This window comes from Microcaecilia unicolor, chromosome 6 (assembly GCF_901765095.1).
Source record: "Microcaecilia unicolor chromosome 6, aMicUni1.1, whole genome shotgun sequence".
Classification (NCBI taxonomy): Eukaryota; Metazoa; Chordata; class Amphibia; order Gymnophiona; family Siphonopidae; genus Microcaecilia; species Microcaecilia unicolor.
Genome location: NC_044036.1, coordinates 228170622 through 228190793, shown reverse-complemented (window position 1 = coordinate 228190793; position 20172 = coordinate 228170622). Strand labels below are relative to the sequence as shown.

The following is a 20172-nucleotide window of genomic DNA, read 5'->3' as shown; positions in this document are numbered from 1 at the left end:
GCTCCTATGCTGCCATTTATGTGCACCCTTACAGAATAGTGCTTAGTCACCTTGCTGTCACTTATGCACATAAGTGTACGCTTAACTCGCAAACTCGCCGGTATTCTTTATATTTAAGCATACAAGTGGTATGGAAATGTGGCCACCCAGTTAGAGAACTGCCCTTCTGGTGTTTAAGTTTAGGGCCTGTGGTGGCAGAAGGGCACCCTGATGAATGTGTAAATAAGTTCAGAGGGGATATAAAATAGGAGAAATAAAATCCTTAAGTAGTTGGAAATGAAGACTTTGGTGCTAATTGATCTAGAATCCCAAAGAAGCAGGAGGAAACAAATTAATTAAAAAAGAAAAAAAAAGTCACCCGAGGTTTGGAATACACCTGGACCTTTTACTACTCTTTAGACTATTCACAATTTGTTGTTTGAGCTTAAGTAGCGAAACATCAATGCTACATGTTTGTGTTCTTGTGAAAATTCTGGCATATGCCCAATGTCATTCAGGAAGTAGGAGCTCCCCATCCCTACCGTTATCACATTATAGGCATATTGGCAAATTCTAATATGAGCACACAACTTTTAACAATGAAAATTTGTTCTGCTTCTTTGTAGCTGGAGATGGATGCAAAAAGTGAAGCAAAACATGAGAATTACTGGTTAATACAATATCAGCGGTTACTAAACCAGAAGCCCCTGTCTCTTAAACTACAGGTAAGATGCAGTGACTACTGTAACACAAATACAGGGTACCTTGTGCATAAAACTGCTACTCCAGACATGAGAACAGGAAATGAATGCTCTCTGTCATAGTATCCTAGGAGGGCCTATGAAATTTGTATACCAGAAATAACATAGAATTTCTTCTTTTATGGGATCCCATTCCTTTTTCTGAAGCAGAAGTGGTAGAGCTGCAAGAATCTTCTGGTTCTGTTTCCCACTGCCTTTCCCATCCTTCCTAGCAGGAAGTTAAGGTACTCCAGGCTTATCTTAAGGTGAGCCAGTAAGTCCATTCATAGTAACATAGTAATCCAGTCTAACCAACAAGGCAGAATAAAATACACATACTTGATCCTGATCTGTCTTTGATATTTTGGGGACACAGACCACAGAAGTCTGACCGGCACTGGCCTTACTTCCCAACTCCTGGAATTGCTGTCCAAGCACCACTGCTGCCCATCATGTTATGTTAATGTTAATGAGAACTTGTTACATGCCAACTCTCTTAAGATTCAAGGAGAGTTACAAATTTGTGAACAAATTAAACACAGATAACAAACTATCAGAAAACTTAATAAGTAAAAGCAAATGTAAATTCATCATAAAAGAAAACCTCATAATCTAGTATACAAATAAGTTTTCAAAGCTTTAAGAAATAGAAAAGAATTTGTCATTGAACGAAGTTCAGAAGGAAGATTATTCCAATGCTGGACAGCACTAAAGAAAAAAGATTTGGAGAAAACAGTTTTAAGCTGTACCCCCTTAACAAAAGAAAAAGCTAACATCAAATTATTACAACTCCTGGAATTTGCCCTAAACTTTAATATATTCACCAACTGGGAACTACCTTCAGGGCAAGTACAATCCATAAACTTAAACACCAAGCAGAGTACTTTTAAAATAACCCATGCTTGTACGGGCAACCAGTGCAGGTCATCAAACATAGGGCATCCACTGAGTTTTCTGAAATAACCGAGCAGCTGAATTTTGAATCATCTGAATTCTAGAAAATTGCTTAGAAGACAAACCCAAATAAGAGAATTCCCAAATTAAGTAATGATAAAATTGTCAACTGCACAATAATCTTGAAATGATCTTGTAAAAAATAGGATCTCAACACAGGGGCGTAGCCAGATGGGCAATTTTGGGTGGGCCTGAGCCTAAGGTGGGTGGGCATGGAATTCACCTCCCCCTGGCCCCCCTCTGGTTTGCTCCTCTCCCTACCCCTCCTTACCCACAAACCCCAAATATTAAATACTTGAGCTGGCGGGGATACCCAAACCCTGCCAGCTAAAGATTTCCTCCTCAAGCAGCCAGCACTCTTCCAAACGGCAGCCGGCAGCACTTGCCTCAAACTGATGCTGCTGCCGACAGGCCGTGCATGCTCAGTGCTTTTACATGTGTGAAAACTGAGGATGTGCAGAAGGGCTGGTCTCAGCGTCAGCTCAAGGAAAGTGCTGCAAGGCAAGGTTTGGGGATCCCAACCAGCCACAGCAAGAGTGTCACAATTTTGGATGGGCCTGAGTCCAAACTAGGTGGGCCCTGGCCCACCCAGGCCCACCTGTGGCTACGCCACTGTCTCAACAAATGTAGCTGTTTCAGTTTAAAGTAAGCTTTTCTGACCAAACTACTAATCTGAGTTTCTATATTCAATGAAGAATCTAAAATCACTCCCCAAGATTTTAGAAGTCTTTTTTTCTACTTTAAAATAAGTGCCATCATCACCCAAAAACATTTGTGGAATCGTGGCAGCATTCATGGAAAACCATAAGAATTTTGTCTTGTCAGTATTGCACTTACGTTTTTGTTTTTTTTTAATTATTTTTATTAACATTTTGAAGTCAAACAAGAGTCATATCTCATACATTTATAGCACCAGCTAGTAATCAACAATTACAATAACATCCTACCCCCCTCCCCCCTCCCTCCCTTTATTCCGCCAATGATCTCTATAACTTGTAAATCGGGCAAGCTAACAAATCCCATATCTCACTCTAGAACAATGGTGAAATTATCAGTCTAGGGGCATCCAAGTCCACCCCTTTCTCTAGTCTCCAGGTAACATATTTGTCCCATTGTTTGTAAAAAGGTATTATTTGTCCATTCCTTATTGCAGTAATTTTAGACATTTGGTATAGATAGTCCATTTTGTGTATCACCTTGACCAATGGGGGTGTGAGAGGATTCTTCCATGCTGATGCTAGCACAATTTTTCCTGCCACCAACCACACCGAGGCCAATCGGTGTATTAACGGCTGCACCCCCACCGGTCGAAAATGCAATAAACAGTTCTCTGCTTTCAGGGGGTAGCGCACCCCGGTGATACTTAGCAAGGCATTCAATAGCTCCGACCAATAGGCCTGCGCCCTGGGGCAGGTCCACCAAATGTGAAACATGTCTCCTTTCTCTATACATCCCCTCCAACAATGCCCCCTCCCCTCATGACCGTACATTTTTTCTATCTTATCCGGTGTAAACTAAGAAAAACACAACGAAATAACCAACTACAGACCAGTAGCATCTATACCACTAATAACCAAAATAACAGAAGGAATGGTTACCAATCAACTCACAAACTACCTCAACAAGTTCTCCATACAACATGACTCTCAATCAGGATTCCGGTCAAATCACAGCACAGAAACAGTATTAATTACCGTAATGACCAAATTTAAACAAATGATTGCAACCGGCACCAATATACTCCTCCTACAATTTGACATGTCAAGTGCCTTTGATATGGTAGATCACGGTATCCTATTACACATTCTCGAATATTTTGGTATCGGAGGCAATGTCCTAAACTGGTTCAAGGGGTTCTTAACCTTACGCTCATATCAAGTCACATCAAACTCAACTACGTCAGCTGCATGGACACCTGATTGTGGAGTACCGCAAGGATCCCCCCTCTCTCCAACTATTTTCAATCTAATGATGACCCCCCTGGCAAAACATTTGTGGAATCGTGGCAGCATTCATGGAAAACCATAAGAATTTTGTCTTGTCAGTATTGCACTTACGTTTTTTTTTTTTTTTTTTTAATTATTTTTATTAACATTTTGAAGTCAAACAAGAGTCATATCTCATACATTTATAGCACCAGGATACCCCCTGGCAAAACTTCTAACAAACCAGAACCTTAACCCGTACATATATGCCGATGATGTAACGATATACATTCCATTCAAAAAAGACATTAATGAAATCTCTAACGAAATCAACCAAAGTCTACACATCATGAACACCTGGGCAGATGCATTCCGGCTGAAACTGAACGCAGAAAAAACTCAATGCCTCATACTGACCTCCCAATACAACACGAATAAGTTTACTGCCATTAACACACCTAAACTAAATCTGCCAATCTAAGAAACATTAAAAATCCTTGGAGTCACTATTGACCGCCACCTAACACTCGAGACTCATGCAAACAACACAACAAAAAAAATGTTCTACTCCATGTGGAAACTGAAAAGAATTAGACCATTCTTTCCAAGATCTGTCTTCCGCAGTCTAGTGCAATCACTCGTACTCAGTCACTTGGATTATTGCAACTCATTATACGCAGGATGCAAGGAACAAATACTGAGGAAACTTCAAACAGCCCAGAATACAGCAGCCAGACTCATCTTCGGAAAACCAAAATACGAAAGTGCAAAACCCCTACAGGAGAAACTACACTGGCTACCACTCAAGGAACGCATCACTTTCAAAGTATGCACTTTAGTCCATAAAATCATTCACGGGGAAGCCCCTGCATACATGTCTGATTTAATAGACCTACCACCCAGAAACGCAAAAAGATCTTCCCGAACCTTCCTCAATCTCCATTTCCCCAAGTGCAAAGGAATAAAATACAAAGCACGGATCGACCTTCGCATACATGAGCACACAAGTCTGGAATACACTACCACACAATCTGAAAACGATCTATAAACTGACCGACTTCCGCAAACTACTGAAAACCTATCTGTTTGAGAAAATCTACGGCAAGAATCAAAACACATGAAGTCCATACAAACCAATAGATACGCACCAAAACACTCTATCCTGAAGTCTCTTCTCCCGTATCCTCACCACCCTTAAAACCCTACCCACAAATAAGAATGTTAGACCTTTATGTTACCTCGATATTATTTGTCCCCCTCTCAACTCACCATTGTTATCTTCTGATGTTCTATTCCCAAATGATATCCTGTATTTACTCTGTTTTCTATAATTCATCACAATGTAATCCATAATCGTACTGTAACCAATTGTACTTCCATCATTCTCAAAGTATTTTAAGCCACACTGAGCCCGCAAATAGGTGGGAAAATGTGGGATACAAATGCAAATAAATAAATAAATAAGGTACCATCGATATAGCATTTTGTATCCATTTTCCACCATAGCACTTGATATGGAAACCTTTAACATATAACTTATAGCTCTTTCCCATTGTTTGTTCTCGAAACTTCTCTGTAGATCTTTTTCCCATCTCAAGGTATATCGTTCTATAGGTGTAAGTTTGGATAGTAATGCAGCGTAGAGCCGAGATACACATCCCCGATGGCAACCTCCCCCCACAGCCTTTTCTATGTCTGTTTCTTCTAGAAGCAATTCCTCCTTGGCTCTGCAATTTATATAGTCACGGACTCTGTTATAGTGAAACATGTGGGAAGAAGGAAGGTCAAACTCTTCTACGAGTTCTGTGAATGCAACTACCTCACCATCCTCCCATACCTGACCTAAGGATACCAACCCCCTACGGTCCCAGGTGCTATAAATGTTATCCACTACTGCTAATGGGGAGCTCATGGCAGTCCTTATCGTCATGCGACTAAAGTGTTGTCTACCCGGAAAGAGCTGTTGTCTAATCCTATACCATGTCTGTAATGGAAATTGTATCCCCGGTGGCGCTCGTCTCATGAAAGTCAGAAACTGCTTTCGAGGGGCCCATATGATAGCGTCCAGCCTCCCCACCTTCATCCACTGCTTCTCTATTTGAAGCCAAGGTTTTATACCGTCAGTGCCCCATTCCGCCAGCACTCGTAATTGTGCCGCTTGATAATATAGTTTAAAGTTTGGAACTCCCATTCCTCCTCGTTTTTTCGGCTGGAACAATATATCCGCTCGAACTCTTGGGGGCTTGTGTTGCCAAATATAGGCAAATATTTTCCTATGGAGTTGACGAAAAAACTGTTTGGGAATTGGCAGCAGCAGCGCCAAAAATAAATACAACACTTTTGGCAAAATGATCATTTTCACAGCGGACACTCTTCCCAACCACGATAGCTCAAGCCCCTCCCACCGCTCCAGTTCACGAAATAGTTCCTGAACTTTGGAAGGGTAATTGGCCTCGTATATAGTTGCTAATTTGGGTGTCAGATTAACACCCAGATACCGGAGGGCACGCGTAACCCATCTAAAAGGATATTTTTGGCATATCAGACAATCCCAGCCCCATAAGTTCTGACTTATCCATATTCACCTTGAACCCCGATAGGTGACCATATTGATCTAAGAGCTGCATGACTGATGGTAATGATTGTTGAGGATTAGTCAGTGTGAGCAAGACATTGTCCGCAAATAACATTATCTTGTGTGGTGCCCCTCCCATATCTATACCATGTATGTCTGGATGTTGCCTGATAGATTGGGCCAGCGGCTCCATAGTCAGAGCAAATAATAAGGGAGATAGCGCACATCCCTGGCGAGTTCCCCTCCCCAATTGTATCAATTCTGAGCTGATGCCATTAATTCGCAGCGAAGCCAGGGGTTGTTGATATAAGAGTTTAAGCCAGGAAATGAACCTCCCTGTGATGCCCATCTGAGCTAGTACTGAAAACATAAAAGGCCAGTGCACCCGATCAAACGCCTTCTCCGCATCCAGAGACAGCATCAATGCAGACTGTCTCGTGGAGCTTATCTCATGGATCAGATGTAGCGCCCTGCGTATATTGTCAAATGTCTGCCGCCCCATAATGAAGCCCGTCTGGTCGGTGTGCACCAGTTTTGGCATCACCCTTTGCAGCCTTTTGGCCAATATTTTGGTAAATATTTTATAATCGGATCCCAACAGGGAGATTGGGCGGTAAGAACCACACTTTTTCAGGTCCCTTCCTGATTTTAGTAATACAACTACGCTGGCCAATCGCCACGAATTGGGAAGCTCATGCTGCAGTTCTATTTCATTAAATACCCGGACCAAGATGGGCTCTAATATTTTCCTATAGCACTTATAGAATTTATTTGTGAAACCATCTGGCCCTGGCGCTTTCCCCTGAGGTAGGTCTTTAATGGCCCAGGCCACTTCATCCCGCGTTATAGGAGCTGATAGTATATCCCCCTCTGAGTGAGTTAGTGTAGGCAGTGTTACCCGCCCCAGGTATTCCTGAGTTTCTGGTGTCAGGGTGGAGTCTCTCGCCTGATACAATGTGTCATAGAAATCCTTGAAAACTGATATTATATCTTCTGTTTTTGTGCACTGCTTCCCTTCCGTGTCTTGTATAGTATGAATATAAGAGTCAAGAGAACGTTTTTTCAATTTGTTTGCAAGTAACCTCGAAGCCTTATTCCCATATTCAAAATATGTTTGTCTGGCCCGCTGGAGCTGTTCGGCTACCTCTGCTAGCTGTAGCTCCCTCAACTTTAATTGGAGTGCATGTATCCGCTGTTGGGTTTGGGCGGAAATGGATGTGCGGCCGGTCTGCATGGTCAACATGGCCAGTTCCGCCTTTATTTTCTGTACTTGTGCCTTCTCTTGTCGTCGGATATGTACCTGCCTTGCTATTGTTTTCCCTCTTATCACGGCTTTGAGGCCCTCCCACAGTGTCCCCGCCGAAACCTCTCCATTATCATTAATATCTATATATTCTTTGATTTCGGCCTCCAAGCGGGTAATCACTGATTTATCTGCCAGCAGACGATCATTAAATCGCCACTGCGGGATCCTATTAAATCGTTCTGCCAGCTCCATTTCCAATGTTACGGGTGCATGGTCAGACCATGTTCTAGGCTGTATTTGTACATCCCGGATCTGGACAGCCAAATTAGGAGGCACCAACCATAAATCTATACGCGATTGGGTATCGTGTACTGCTGAATAGTAAGTGTATCCCCGTGACTGAGGATGCCTGTGCCGCCATATATCTACCAGCTGCCAAGTTCCCAAAAACTGGTGCAATTGAGCCCTGTCATGATGAGAGTACCTCGCCCCACCTGCCGAATTATCCAATCCGGGCTGTAGTGTCAAATTGAAGTCCCCTCCCACCAATAACCTTCAACATGTTTCAACACTACTGTGGACAGGGTGGTAAAAAATGAGCCCTGTTTCTCGTTGGGGGCGTAAATATTCAATAATGATAGTGTTTCCATCCCTATTTGTACTATCAATAACAGGTATCTCCCCTCTCTGTCTCGAATTATATGCTTTATCTGCCAATGGTATTTACTCGACAACCCTATCAGCACTCCCCTCTTTTTCTTGTCTGTATGACTAGATGCAAAATATATATGTGGGAGCCCACCCCATCTACATAAGTGTTCCTTGCCTGGTATCAGGTGTGTCTCCTGTATAAATGACACATCCGCTTTCATGCTCTGTATTTCCCTAAACATGAGTTGGCGCTTGAATGGGGAATTCAGGCCCTTAACATTAAGTGTCAAACATTTCACTGCGCTCATTGGAACTACCTACTAGAATCTTCACCTCCTTTCCCCCCCTCCAATTACATCCCATTGTTATGTATCCATTACTATCCCTCCCAATATTGGCGCCCACTCGCTTACTTAACATTAACTCCCCCCCCTCCCTCGATCCCTTCCCTCCCTCCCCACTTGTACACACACCAGATTTTGTATCATCAGTGTGTGACATAGGAAAGTGACCTCACCCCCATTATAGACATAAATGCATAACAAGCATACCTTCCGTTAATATAGATTACAACAACAGAGCCCACGAGCTGGGCCAATCACTAACACTAAATCCTATTTTTGTTACATTTTGTACCCCGCGCTTTCCCACTCATGGCAGGCTCTATGTGGCGGGCAATGGAGGGTTAAGTGACTTGCCCAGAGAATAAACTGCTTACAGAACCGTCTGTGAAGTTCAATTCAGTCCCGTCCATTGTCCTCTCCGGACTCTGTTCCTCTTTTCCGGATAGAACTTGCATTGTGACCAGGGATAATCGCCTCCTCCGATCTTTTCAAACGAGCATCTGATTGCTGACGTTGAAGACGACCCTTGCCTGATTTCACTCTTTGCCAGCGTGGTTTGCTGAGCTGTAGTGCAGGAGTCTGCCGGGTCGCGCTGTCCTCTTTAGGAGCTGCTCCTTCTGGGAATATCTCCCTCGCCTCCTCGACACTCCGGACTGATGTAATTTGCCTTCCTTATAAAAATGGAGCATAAAAGGATGACCCCATCTATAGCGAATACCCTCAGATTGAAGGAATTGAGTAAAAGGTTTCAGGTCTGCCTCCTTTTTAGGGTACTATTTGCCAAATCTTGATAGCATTCAATGCGGTACGAATCCCACTTGAATTCCGCTGATTTTCTGGAGGCTTGTAGAATTGTTCCTTTAACTTGAATTCACTGAAACACGCAATGTCTCGGGGTTTATTTACCCTCGGCATTCCCAGCGCTCTGTGTGCTCTTACTATTTGTATTTCTGGTGGTTCTTTATGAATCTGTATCTCTGCTAGCAGAGCAGTAGCTATCTTCTGTACCACCACTTCACCATCCATGTACTCTTGCACATCTGGTAGCCCGCGGAACCGGATATTACATCTCCTGCTCCTGTTTTCTAATTCCTCCAGCTTGTCCCATAACTGCTTTATCTCTTGCTTATTGTCAGTGGTTTTTGTCGTGAGCTCCCTTGTTATTTCCTCATGGTCATCTAGGCGCTCCTCCATCTCCAGTACTCGACTGCCCAGCGCTCCAATCTCACCCCTGAGGTCCGCCCCCAAGGTATCAAGAGCTGTGTGCATTGCCTTTATGTCCGATTTTATCTCCAGCATCCAGGAGTGGATCTCATGAAGCGGCGTTTCTTCTAGCGCCGTACTGTCTCCTGACTCAAATAGTGGCGGGGATCGCGGGGATGTTCGCATCGTTTGCCTCGTGGGTGGCAGGTCCTCCGAGGCATCACCCGCGCTTGCTCGCTGCTAGGCCTGAGTATGCGAACACCGCCAGATCAATCGCGGGCGCTTTGACTGCCATTAAATTATTACTCCCGATCCACAATTTGATCCGCACTCCGCCACTGCTCAGGAGCTGCTATATACTTATTTTGGTATGCGTTTATTATTCGGGGCTTGCCGGAGCTCGTGGCTCAAGCCGCCATCTCTTATCGGTGACGTCACTTCCTCCAGTATTGCACTTATGTTTGACCTAGGAGGAGTAGCCTAGTGGTTAGTGCAGTGGACTTTGATCCTGGGGAACTGAGGTCGATTCCCACTGCAGCTCCTTGTGACTCTGGGCAAGTCACTTAATCCTCCATTGCCCCTGGTACAAAATAAGTACCTGAATATATGTAAACCACTTTGAATGTAGTTGCAAAAACCTCAGAAAGGTGGTATATCAAGTCCCATTGACCAGTCTTTGATCCTATGAACATAGTCATTGATTAAAAAATACATAGTAGTATGAGGAATCAGGAAGAAAATATTGTCTGCATATGATAGCATAGACTTGCCTGGATGCAACTGATATTTGGCCAAGGGAACTCATATATAAATTATACAGAAGTGGGGAAAATGGGAGAACCTTGGGGTACTCCACAAGGAAATTCCCATGTAGAAGAATAACTGCCATCCTTCAAAACTAAGTAATGCCTATTTTTCAAGAATGACTCAAACCATTTAAAATACTGAACCACTGAATCCAAAATCAGATAGCATACTTAGTAAAATATTGTGATTGACAGTATCAAATACCGCAGAAATATCAAATTGTAATAGAACCCTTCTCTCACCACTGCACAAAACACACCTGACCTCAGATGTTAAAAACAATAAGGTATCCGTACTGTGAAAAGAACAGAAACCATGTTGAGAATTGTGCAGAAGATTAAACTTATCACAAACTCAAGCAGTTTAGCCAGAAATGGAATATTAGCAATAGATCTGAAGTTAGAAACTAAAGTGGATCTCCATCTAGCTGTTTCAGTATAGGTATCAAAACTATATTCCCTATATTATGAGAGAACCAAATCAGTAACAAATAAACCAAGCCAGTTCAACAACTCAGGGGGAGGATCTTTTAACAGTTAAGATGGAATTTTGTCCAATGGGCAACTAGACCTCGAGAGTTTATTTACCAGAGGACTTAAACAGACTGTGAAATTAGGTTCAAATGTAGACCACAATCTATCAGCTGGAATCTGTTCAGATGTTATATTTACCAAATCTGAATTAGAATGCACATCTCACTTTTGGGAGACCTCAAATGTTCTATAAATAGTATAAACTTTGGAAGCAAATTAATCAGCTAATGCCTTTGCAGAAGGCTGAGCAGAAGAAGAAGAGTCAGGGAACAATACTTTTTTTTTGCAATAACCAAATAATTTCTTCAAATTTGGTTTCTCAATTGCCACCAACTGTGAATAATATGGTCTTCTAGCCAAATTTGAATTCTTTTTATTTATTTATTTATTTGTTTGTTTGTTTGTTTGTTTGTTGCATTTGTATCCCACATTTTCCCACCTATTTGCAGGCTCAATGTGGCTTACAATGTTCTGTCATGGCAATCGCCATTCCAGAGTAAAAGATGCAATTGGTATTACATAAAGAACATGGATAACATAACAGAATTAAGCAATCAGGTATAGAGAGATCACATTCGGAATATCAGGTAAGCGGTGATGCGTTACAGTTCGTATGTCCCTTTTCATGTGTTGGTTGAGTATTAGGTGCGTGTAAATCCCAGAGCTTTAAAAATTCTTTGCATTCTTGTGTGCCTGTTGAGGTGTCGTCTTCGAGGTGAAGGTTGATATCTCCTATTATGAGGATGTTTGAGGCGGAGACACATGTGTTCGAGATGAAGTCCACGAGTTGCGTGTGGGAGTCTTTCCATTTTCCTGGTGGTTTGTAGAATAAGATTGCGCTGAGGTGTCCTTGTAGGTTCGGATGAGTGATTCTTGTCGAGGCGATTTCGAGTTGTGGTGAGGTGGATTCACCAGTGGTTGTGATGGTGAACTCAGATTTGTAAATTATGGCTATTCCACCGCCTCTTTTTCCCTTTCTTTTCCAGTGGGAAATTTTGTATTCTGGTGGGCATGTCTCAATGATGGCGGGGGTCAGTTGGGCCGTGGAACCATGTTTCAGTGATGAATAGAATGTCTAGTTTCTCTATGGTGATCCAATCTTGTATATCTACAGAGTGCTTACTGCTGATCTTGCGTTGATGTATCCTATGCGGATTGAGCGGTATGGTTCTATTGGGAGATTTGATGTGTTTATTTTTATTAATTGTCTGCTTCCTCGGCGGTTGAGTTTGTCGTTGTTGTTTTTTTTCTCTTTCTGTTGGTGGTGTTCGTATATGGAGATTTTTCCTTTTGGTTGGTTATTGTGTTTTTGGGTGTGGTGAGATGTTACTAGGTTGTACATAGAGCTGTTGGATTGTGGATGGGTTGGTGTTGATGTTGGGGGTGGTCCATGCATGGTTGATTATAGGAATGAGGTAGATTATTATCAAAAGCTTGTTGGTGTTCATGTTTGTAATGTACTGCACTTGGAAACAGTTATAATCAGGCACTAAAATCAATACATTTAGAAACAGTTATAGGCAGGTGCTGAAAGCAAAACTTATAGGTTGGTCAAATTCTAGGGTTACTTATTACAGTGATTGTAGCAACATAGTAGTCATTTAGAATACATTAGAAACATTAGCAATACATTTAGCAATACATTTAGAAACAATTATAGGCAAGTGTTGAAAGCACAGCAATTGAGACACATAATGTTGGTCAAATTCTAGGGTTACTTACTACAGTGATTGTAACACACATAGTAGTCATGCAGTCAGAGTGTAACAATCATTTTTTGTGGCATAGCATTCAGAGGCGATTAAAGCAGAGTATCTAATGGGCTGTTAGACTGCATTTGGGACCTCTGTTTTTAGCAAATTATTAAAGGCAGGCAGGCAGTGGAAGGTATTAAGAAGCAAAACATCTACAAGGCATTTAACTGTGTTTAGGATTAGCAGATGTGTGCCGTTATAATAAGAAAGCATTTCAAACAGCCACAGGTATCATATTGTCCTCATAAGCTTGATCATAGCAAATAGTTTGCTTTCAATATGTATGAAAATAAACGTTTACAGTGTTGTGTTTGGAAGCATAGCAGTAGGAAGGAAACGGTTTATAGCATGAGCATATCGAGGATTAGGTAATAAGTTAATGTTGTAATTAAGTCTGAGCAGAAACAAGAAATCAAAGATGAGGAGGGCAGATGTCTGCTACTTCATGTTATTAATAATTGTGAGATGCTTCTGCTCAACATATATGCACCCACTAAAGATGAACTCTCTTTCTTTCATACAGTGGCAGAAAAGATTGCAGATTGTGCTCCTGCTTCCATAGTCTTAGCAAGTGATCTAAATATGCCGTTAGACATATGGCTAGACAGACAGTTCAAAGCTGTATATAATCCCCCCCCCCCCCCCCCCCCCCCCCAAAAGCACATACTGCTTTTCTCTCCCTGATTGAACACTATAATCTGACTGACCCATGGAGGCAATTATATCCAGATACCAGAGACTATACTTATTTCTCAGCTCCACACCAAAGTTTTACACATACATACTACATTTGATTTCAGATACCCTGCTTAAACAAACTATTTCCCGCCACTATTGAGCCTATAAGCTCTCAGATCATGCGACGATCTCAATCAATATTCAGCTTACTCTTTTATTCCCACATAAAAACCTTTCAGGAGACTCAATTCCCAATGAACTAATGGTTGATACTTATAAATCCAAAATTCAATATTTATTAAAAATTTTCTATGGAATCAAACAGATGTTCACCTTATGATATGGGAAGCCTTTAAAGCCTCTACTTGGGGTGAATTTATTGCTTTAGCTGCCCATTAGAACAAGGAAAGATGTACGCTCCTTTCATCTCCCACACCCCACATCCTCAATACAATTTATCAACTCAAATACAAATACAATAAAATCTGGAGTGTTAAAGCAGGTAATGAAATTTTTCTCTGCAACAGATCTTTAAATGCAGAATAGAATAAATGCAGCCACATGCTGGCCAATTATTTAAAGAGGAAAAATGTAATAAAAATAAAAAACCCCAAATCTCTTTAATTAAATAAAAATCTTCCAGCTCCAATTTAATGGCTACAAAAGATTTTACAAGTATTTCATACCTTTTACATGCAATTATACCAATCTGAAACATTCTACTCCCAAGCAGAACTAGAAAAATATTTATCAAATGTTCCTATTCCTACCTAGTCAAATGAACAATCTAATTCCTTACAATCCCCTATCACTGAACAAGAATTACTTGAATCTGTTTCCCAGCTAAAAGCTAACAAAGCTTCAGGCCCAGATGGCCTGCCTAGTGAATTCTACAAAACATAAGAAAATAACTTATTCCTATATTGCACTTCTGTTTTTTCAGCACTTGAAGGTAAAGAAATCATTCCTAATAGGTTCCAAACCAACAAGGGATTAGTAGAAATATAAGTATGCAGAATTAGAATGATCTTTCCCTTAGTTTTTTCCTCCTCTCAAATTTCACCCTCATTCGCACACTCCGGGTCTCCACATGTTTCTTTTGTACATTTCACCTACCTATCAGCTCTCTATCCCTTCTCAGTCCCTAGCTCTCCCTTGTCCTGTCTCTCCTCAGCCTCCTATTCCCTTGTCATTTACTCCCTTTTACCAAATTTATGCCTTCTGTATTCACCATTTTCCTTTCACTCATCTCCTTGGGAACTCCCATGGCCTCTCTCACATGGTCCCATCATGTCTAGCATCTCCCCTCCCTCCATCTAGGTAGCCCATCATCTTTCCTTCTCTCCCCTATAATTAGCATCTACCCTTCTTTCTGTTCCTTCTCCCCCCCACAGTCAGAATTCTCTTCCTTTCCCTAGTCAGCATCTCCCCTTCTCTCCCCTCTTCTTTCCCTTTCCTCATAGTCAGCATCTCCACCTCTCTCTTCCTTTTTCCCCCTTCCCCACAATAGTATTTCCACCTCTCTCCTTGATTCTCCTTCCCCCTATTGTCAGCAACCCCTCTCTTCCCTTCTTTCCCCTTCCCCCAATAGTAAACACCTTTCTCTCTTCCCCCACAATCAGCATCTCCCCACTCTGTCCAACTTCTTATCCAGAATCCCCCTGTCTCTCCCCTTCCATGTCTCCATTTCCCTTCTCTTCCCTGTCCAGCATCTCTGCTTCCTCCCCCCATGGTCCAGCATCTCTCCTACTTCCATCCCCTTCCCCCATGATCTGGTATCCCTTGCTGGCTCCCCCCCCCCCCCCCCGATCCAACATCTCTCTCTTCCCTGTTGTCCTCCCCCACCCCCCTAGGGTTCAACATCTCTCTCCGTCTCTCCCTTTATCAAGCATGTCTCTCTCCTTCCCTCCAGGTCCAGCATCTCTCTACTCCCTCCCACCCACAAACTGGCATCTCTTCTCTCTGCCACCCCTCCCACCCACAAACAGGCATCATGCCCCCATCTTTCAACCCACTCCTGTCCTCCCATCTCTTATCCCCCTCCCTGGTGTACCATTTCTTTAGCTCTGGAGGTCTCTGGCAGCGAACAGAAATTCAAATGCACTGCTCACACTGTTCTCAGAGCCTTCCCTCTGATACAACATCCTGTTTCTGCATAAGTGGAAGGAAAAGCTCTGAGGCCAGTATAAGCAGCGCATTTGACTTGCTGCTGACCACCTCCAGGAGTGGAGGAAAAGTTTTTAAATGTACCAGGGAGGGAACGGGAGACAGGTGGGTTTGAGAGAGACAGGGCAAGATGGCCAGTTTGTGAGCAGGGAGGACGAAGGACATGAAGGAGAGAAGGTGACCACAGCCGGACAATCAGTAAAATCAGCTGGGTGTGGCCCATTGCCGGCCCAGGAGAAGTGAGGTAAGAAAATGTACACCTCTTTTGGGGATGCCATGGTACATCTGAGATCCCTCCCTCCCGTTTCCAACAGCTATGAAAGGCGGCATTACAGATATTACACCAGAATATGAACACATCTCTTGTTTGGAAAAGAGAACAAAGATAATTTTTCTCACAGAAACTACAAATCAGCAGAAAACCATATCATGGTCCACATATACGCTGTATCTATCTATATCTATTATCTATATATATAGAACATCAATATATACTGGAAGTAAATTACATGAGGTGCTACTGCTGCTATGACCTAGCAAGGAGTGCAACTGGGATTGAATTAATGTTATAAAAAGCAAATCTACACTGGGTTTTGCCATAGGCGGTCGGGTGGCCCAACTGTTTGGGGAGGCTAAAGGGGGCGGGGTTAGGGGTGGGGCCAGGGGTGGAACTTAAATCCATAATTGTCTGATAACACACAGAAAAAAATAAATAAATAAAAATAAAAGTCACAATTAATACCTTTATTAAATTTAGATATTAGATATTATCATATGTCAAAGAATAAGTGTTGCTCAAAGTATATACTAACCACAAATCGCTCAACTACAAAACACTATGCACAACTTTGTGCAAAAACACACTCAGAACCTTACTGTACCATAAATATTACACTGGGCAGAAACTAATACACCGATTAACCCACCCATACGGAAAATGCAGACCGTCAACACTATGAAACAAATATTATAATATCACATAACATCCTAATTCATGTTTAATGTGGGATAAAACGCCTACATAAGTAAATAAATATAAACATTTAATGTTGAGCACCTGATTCCAAAGTGGACATATTCCAAACACTATAATGAAAATAAATGATCTTTTCTACCTTTGTTGTCTGGTGACTTTGTTTTTCTGATCATTGCTGGCCCAGTATCCGATTCTGCTTGCTATCTATCCTCTTAACTCCGTTTCCAGGGCTTCCTTTCCATTTATTTTCTTTACTTTCTGCCTTTCTTCCATTTCTTGTCCTCGCTCCCCCTGCCCCCCCTCCAGCCAATTCCATACCCACCCATTGATTCTCTCCTCTCCTCTCTGTTCCCGGGCAGATTTTCTAACAGGAGTCTGCTCATCCAATCAGAGAGCTCTATGTGAATGCAGATTAACATACAGACACTCTAATGGGGAATTTATTAGTCAAAAACACTAGCTCTAAACCCTTCGTTTTTGGATCAAAGTTCACATTTTTGATCAGAGCCATGCCCTAACATTAAGGCTGTAAACATTTGCAACAATTTTTACCCATAAATATGCAAATGAGAAACTCCCAAAAACGGACTAATTTGCATATGGCTGGAGCAAATTTGAGTACATAGCATACCAATCCCACTTCCTAGCACCTAAATTCTGCAGTTACATTTAATGCAAATACTTTTCAACTTATTTTAGCACTTTTAAAATTTCAGGGGTCAGTGCAAGTCTCTTTGGTGTGAACTGCTCATGTGCAGGAATTCATGATCCTAGTTAAATATCTCCCTGGCACCCAGGACACCTCCAGCCAACCCCCTGCTCCCAGCAGTAAATAATCAAATTACACTGGTTATACACAAGGCTAGAGACAGCTTTCACTTGCAGCTGCTGCTATTTAAACCCCCAGAGCAGCAGGACTGGCAGTGAGAACTACTACTAATAATATTTAGCATTTCTATAGAAAACAGCTGATCCATTCCTGCTGTGGCTGGGGAGGCTATGCCTCCCCAGCCTCTTATACCGGGCGCCTATGAGCTCACCAACCCCAATTACACCCTGGGAGGTCCCAACCGCATATCAGTCGATTGTTGAATAGGAGTCAAAATACACCCCACAGAGGTTGTGGGTTTATTCGTTCCCTTCCTCTTGGTATGCAGCATAATGCTCCGAAGGAAGAAAAACGCTAACAGATACAGCGCCATGTCTGCAGTCAGAATTGTTAGGCGATTTTGACTCTGTTCCCATCCCCCTTGATGCAGCCCTTCTCATAACAGGGCTTGCCAACCACAAGAATGTCTTTTGATGTCATTCTAGAAACTTATCTCCAAATTCTGGCACCAGGGCTTTTGCCATGATTCCCCCATTCTTGCTTCAACCAAAAGTGAGTCACAGGTATTTTCCTTCTGAAGTTTAAGTTCATGCTGTATTGAAGCATCATCACTACTCATTTGTATTCTGGAGTGCAGGAGGCTGTAGACCAAACTCTGTATTACACTAGTATAGTGACAGGGGTTGTACCTTTACCCGACCGCCTCTAAAACGATGCCTTCCCAGGAGTTGCCTGAGTGAGTACAAAAAATTACTCCTGGGAGAATCTTGCACTACTGTGCAAAGCAGAATTTGCACAGAATTCCCCTCCACAGACTGTACAGAAATATGTGCAGTCTGCTGTTGCAGAGCATGGCACAGAATATGTTCTGTTTCCAGCTGGCTGGCTGGCTACCTCCTTCCTCCTCTGCTACCTTTATACACACCACTACAGAATTTAAGAGGAAGAGCTGCATAGCTACACATCAGGCTGCTTTCTTTGGTCCCTAGCAGTTTCTTTAAACCGCATAGCTGTTAGAGAGGCCCTTGCGGCTCAAAGGAACAGTCAGGTCTGGGGCGACAGAGAAGGGAAAGGGAAATGGGCCTCTCTACCGCCTTTCTGAGGTTTTAGCAACTACATTCAAAGTGGTTACATATATTCAGGTACTTATTTTGTACCAGGGGCAATGGAGTCACTTGCCCAGAATCACAAGGAGCTGCAGTGGGAATCGAACTCAGTTCCCCAAAGTCCACTGCACTAACCACTAGGCTACTCCTCCACTCCTGGAAGGAGGAGGAAGCAGCCTGATATACAGCTGTGTAGCTCTTCTCCTCTTGTCATGCTGTAATTTGCAGATTAGGGAGGGAGGCGGGGGGATTGCCTGGAAAAAAGGGTGGAGGGGGATGTTGTGTGGGAGCGGCTGGAAAAAAGCTGAATGAGGCTGTATATGCGTGCCACCATGGGAAGGGAGTGGAGAGCTGCAGGAAGGTGCATAGGGTACATATGCCATGAGGGGGGGCACCATGGGACCTGATACAAAGGCATTATAACATCTTCAACTTTGTTTTCCATTCCTTTCCTACTAATACCTAACATTATATTGCTTTCTTAGCCACCGCAGCACACTGAGCAGAGGGTTTCCAGTATATCACACAACAAAACAACGCCAGATCCCTTTCTTGGTTCGTTGACTCCTACGTGGAACCGTGCATTACGTAGCTATAGTTCAGGTTCCTCTTTCCCAGTGCATCATTTGCACTTGGTCACATTAAACGTCATCTGCCATTTAGATTCCAGTCTCATAAGGTCCTCTTCTAATTTTTCACAATCCTCTTGCGATTAACAGCTTTGAATAACTTTGTTTCGTCAGCAAATTTAATCAACCCACTAGTTTCTCCAATCTATAAATCATTTATAAATATGTTAAAAGCAGTAGTCCCAGGGACAGACCCCTGGGGAAACCCCACTATCTACCCTCCATTGAGAATACTGACCATTTAACCCTACTATATGTTTTCTATCCTTTAACCAGCTTTTAATCCACAATAGGACACTACCTCCTATCCCATGACTCTTCAATTTCTTCTGGAGTCTTTCATGAGGTACTTTGTCAAACGCCTTTTCAAAATCCAGATACACAATATCACCTGGCTCACTTTTATCCACATGTTAGTTCACCCCTTCAAAGAAATCTAATAGATGGTGAGGCTTTGTCTCATTAATCCATGCTTTTGAATATGCTCTGTAATTTGGTTCTTTATAATAGTCTCTACCATTTTGCCTGGCACCGACGACAGGCTCACTGGTTTATAATTTCCCAGATACCCTCTGGAACCTTTTATAAGATTGGCGTTTACCCTCTGCCAGTCTTCCAGTACTACGCTCGATTTTAAAGATAAATTACATATTACTAACAATAGTTCCACCAGTTCATTTTTTCAATTCTATCAGTACTCTGGGATGAATACCATCCAGGTCCAGGAGATTTGCTAACTCTTCAATTTGTCAAGTTGCTGCATTACAATCCTCTAGGTTAAAGAGATTTCATTCAGTTTCTCCGACTTGTCTGCTTTGAATACCAGTTCTTCTGGCACCGGTATCTCTCCCAAATCTTCCTCGGTGGAAGACTGAAGCAAAGAATTCATTTAAATCGCTCCGCTATGGCTTTGTCTTCCCTGATTACCCCTTTTACCCCTCGGTCATCTAATGATCCAACCGATTCTTTGCTAGCTTCTTGCTTTTAATATACCTAAAAAAAAAAATTATTATGTATTTCTACCTCCAACGCAGTCTTTTTTCAAAGTCCCTCTTTGCCTTCCTTATCAGCGTTTTT

At 42.4% G+C, this 20172-nt stretch overlaps 1 protein-coding gene across 2 annotated transcripts in view; it reads left to right on the top strand.

Moving 5' to 3' along the window:
* LRSAM1 (leucine rich repeat and sterile alpha motif containing 1) overlaps nucleotides 1-20172 on the top strand; it is a 1377704-nt gene that overhangs the window by 1113715 nt on the left and 243817 nt on the right. For both annotated transcript variants that reach the window (XM_030206572.1, XM_030206573.1), the window contains exon 21: nucleotides 606-704. In XM_030206572.1, coding sequence (XP_030062432.1) covers nucleotides 606-704 — 99 coding nt within the window. The remainder of the gene's footprint in view (nucleotides 1-605; nucleotides 705-20172) is intronic.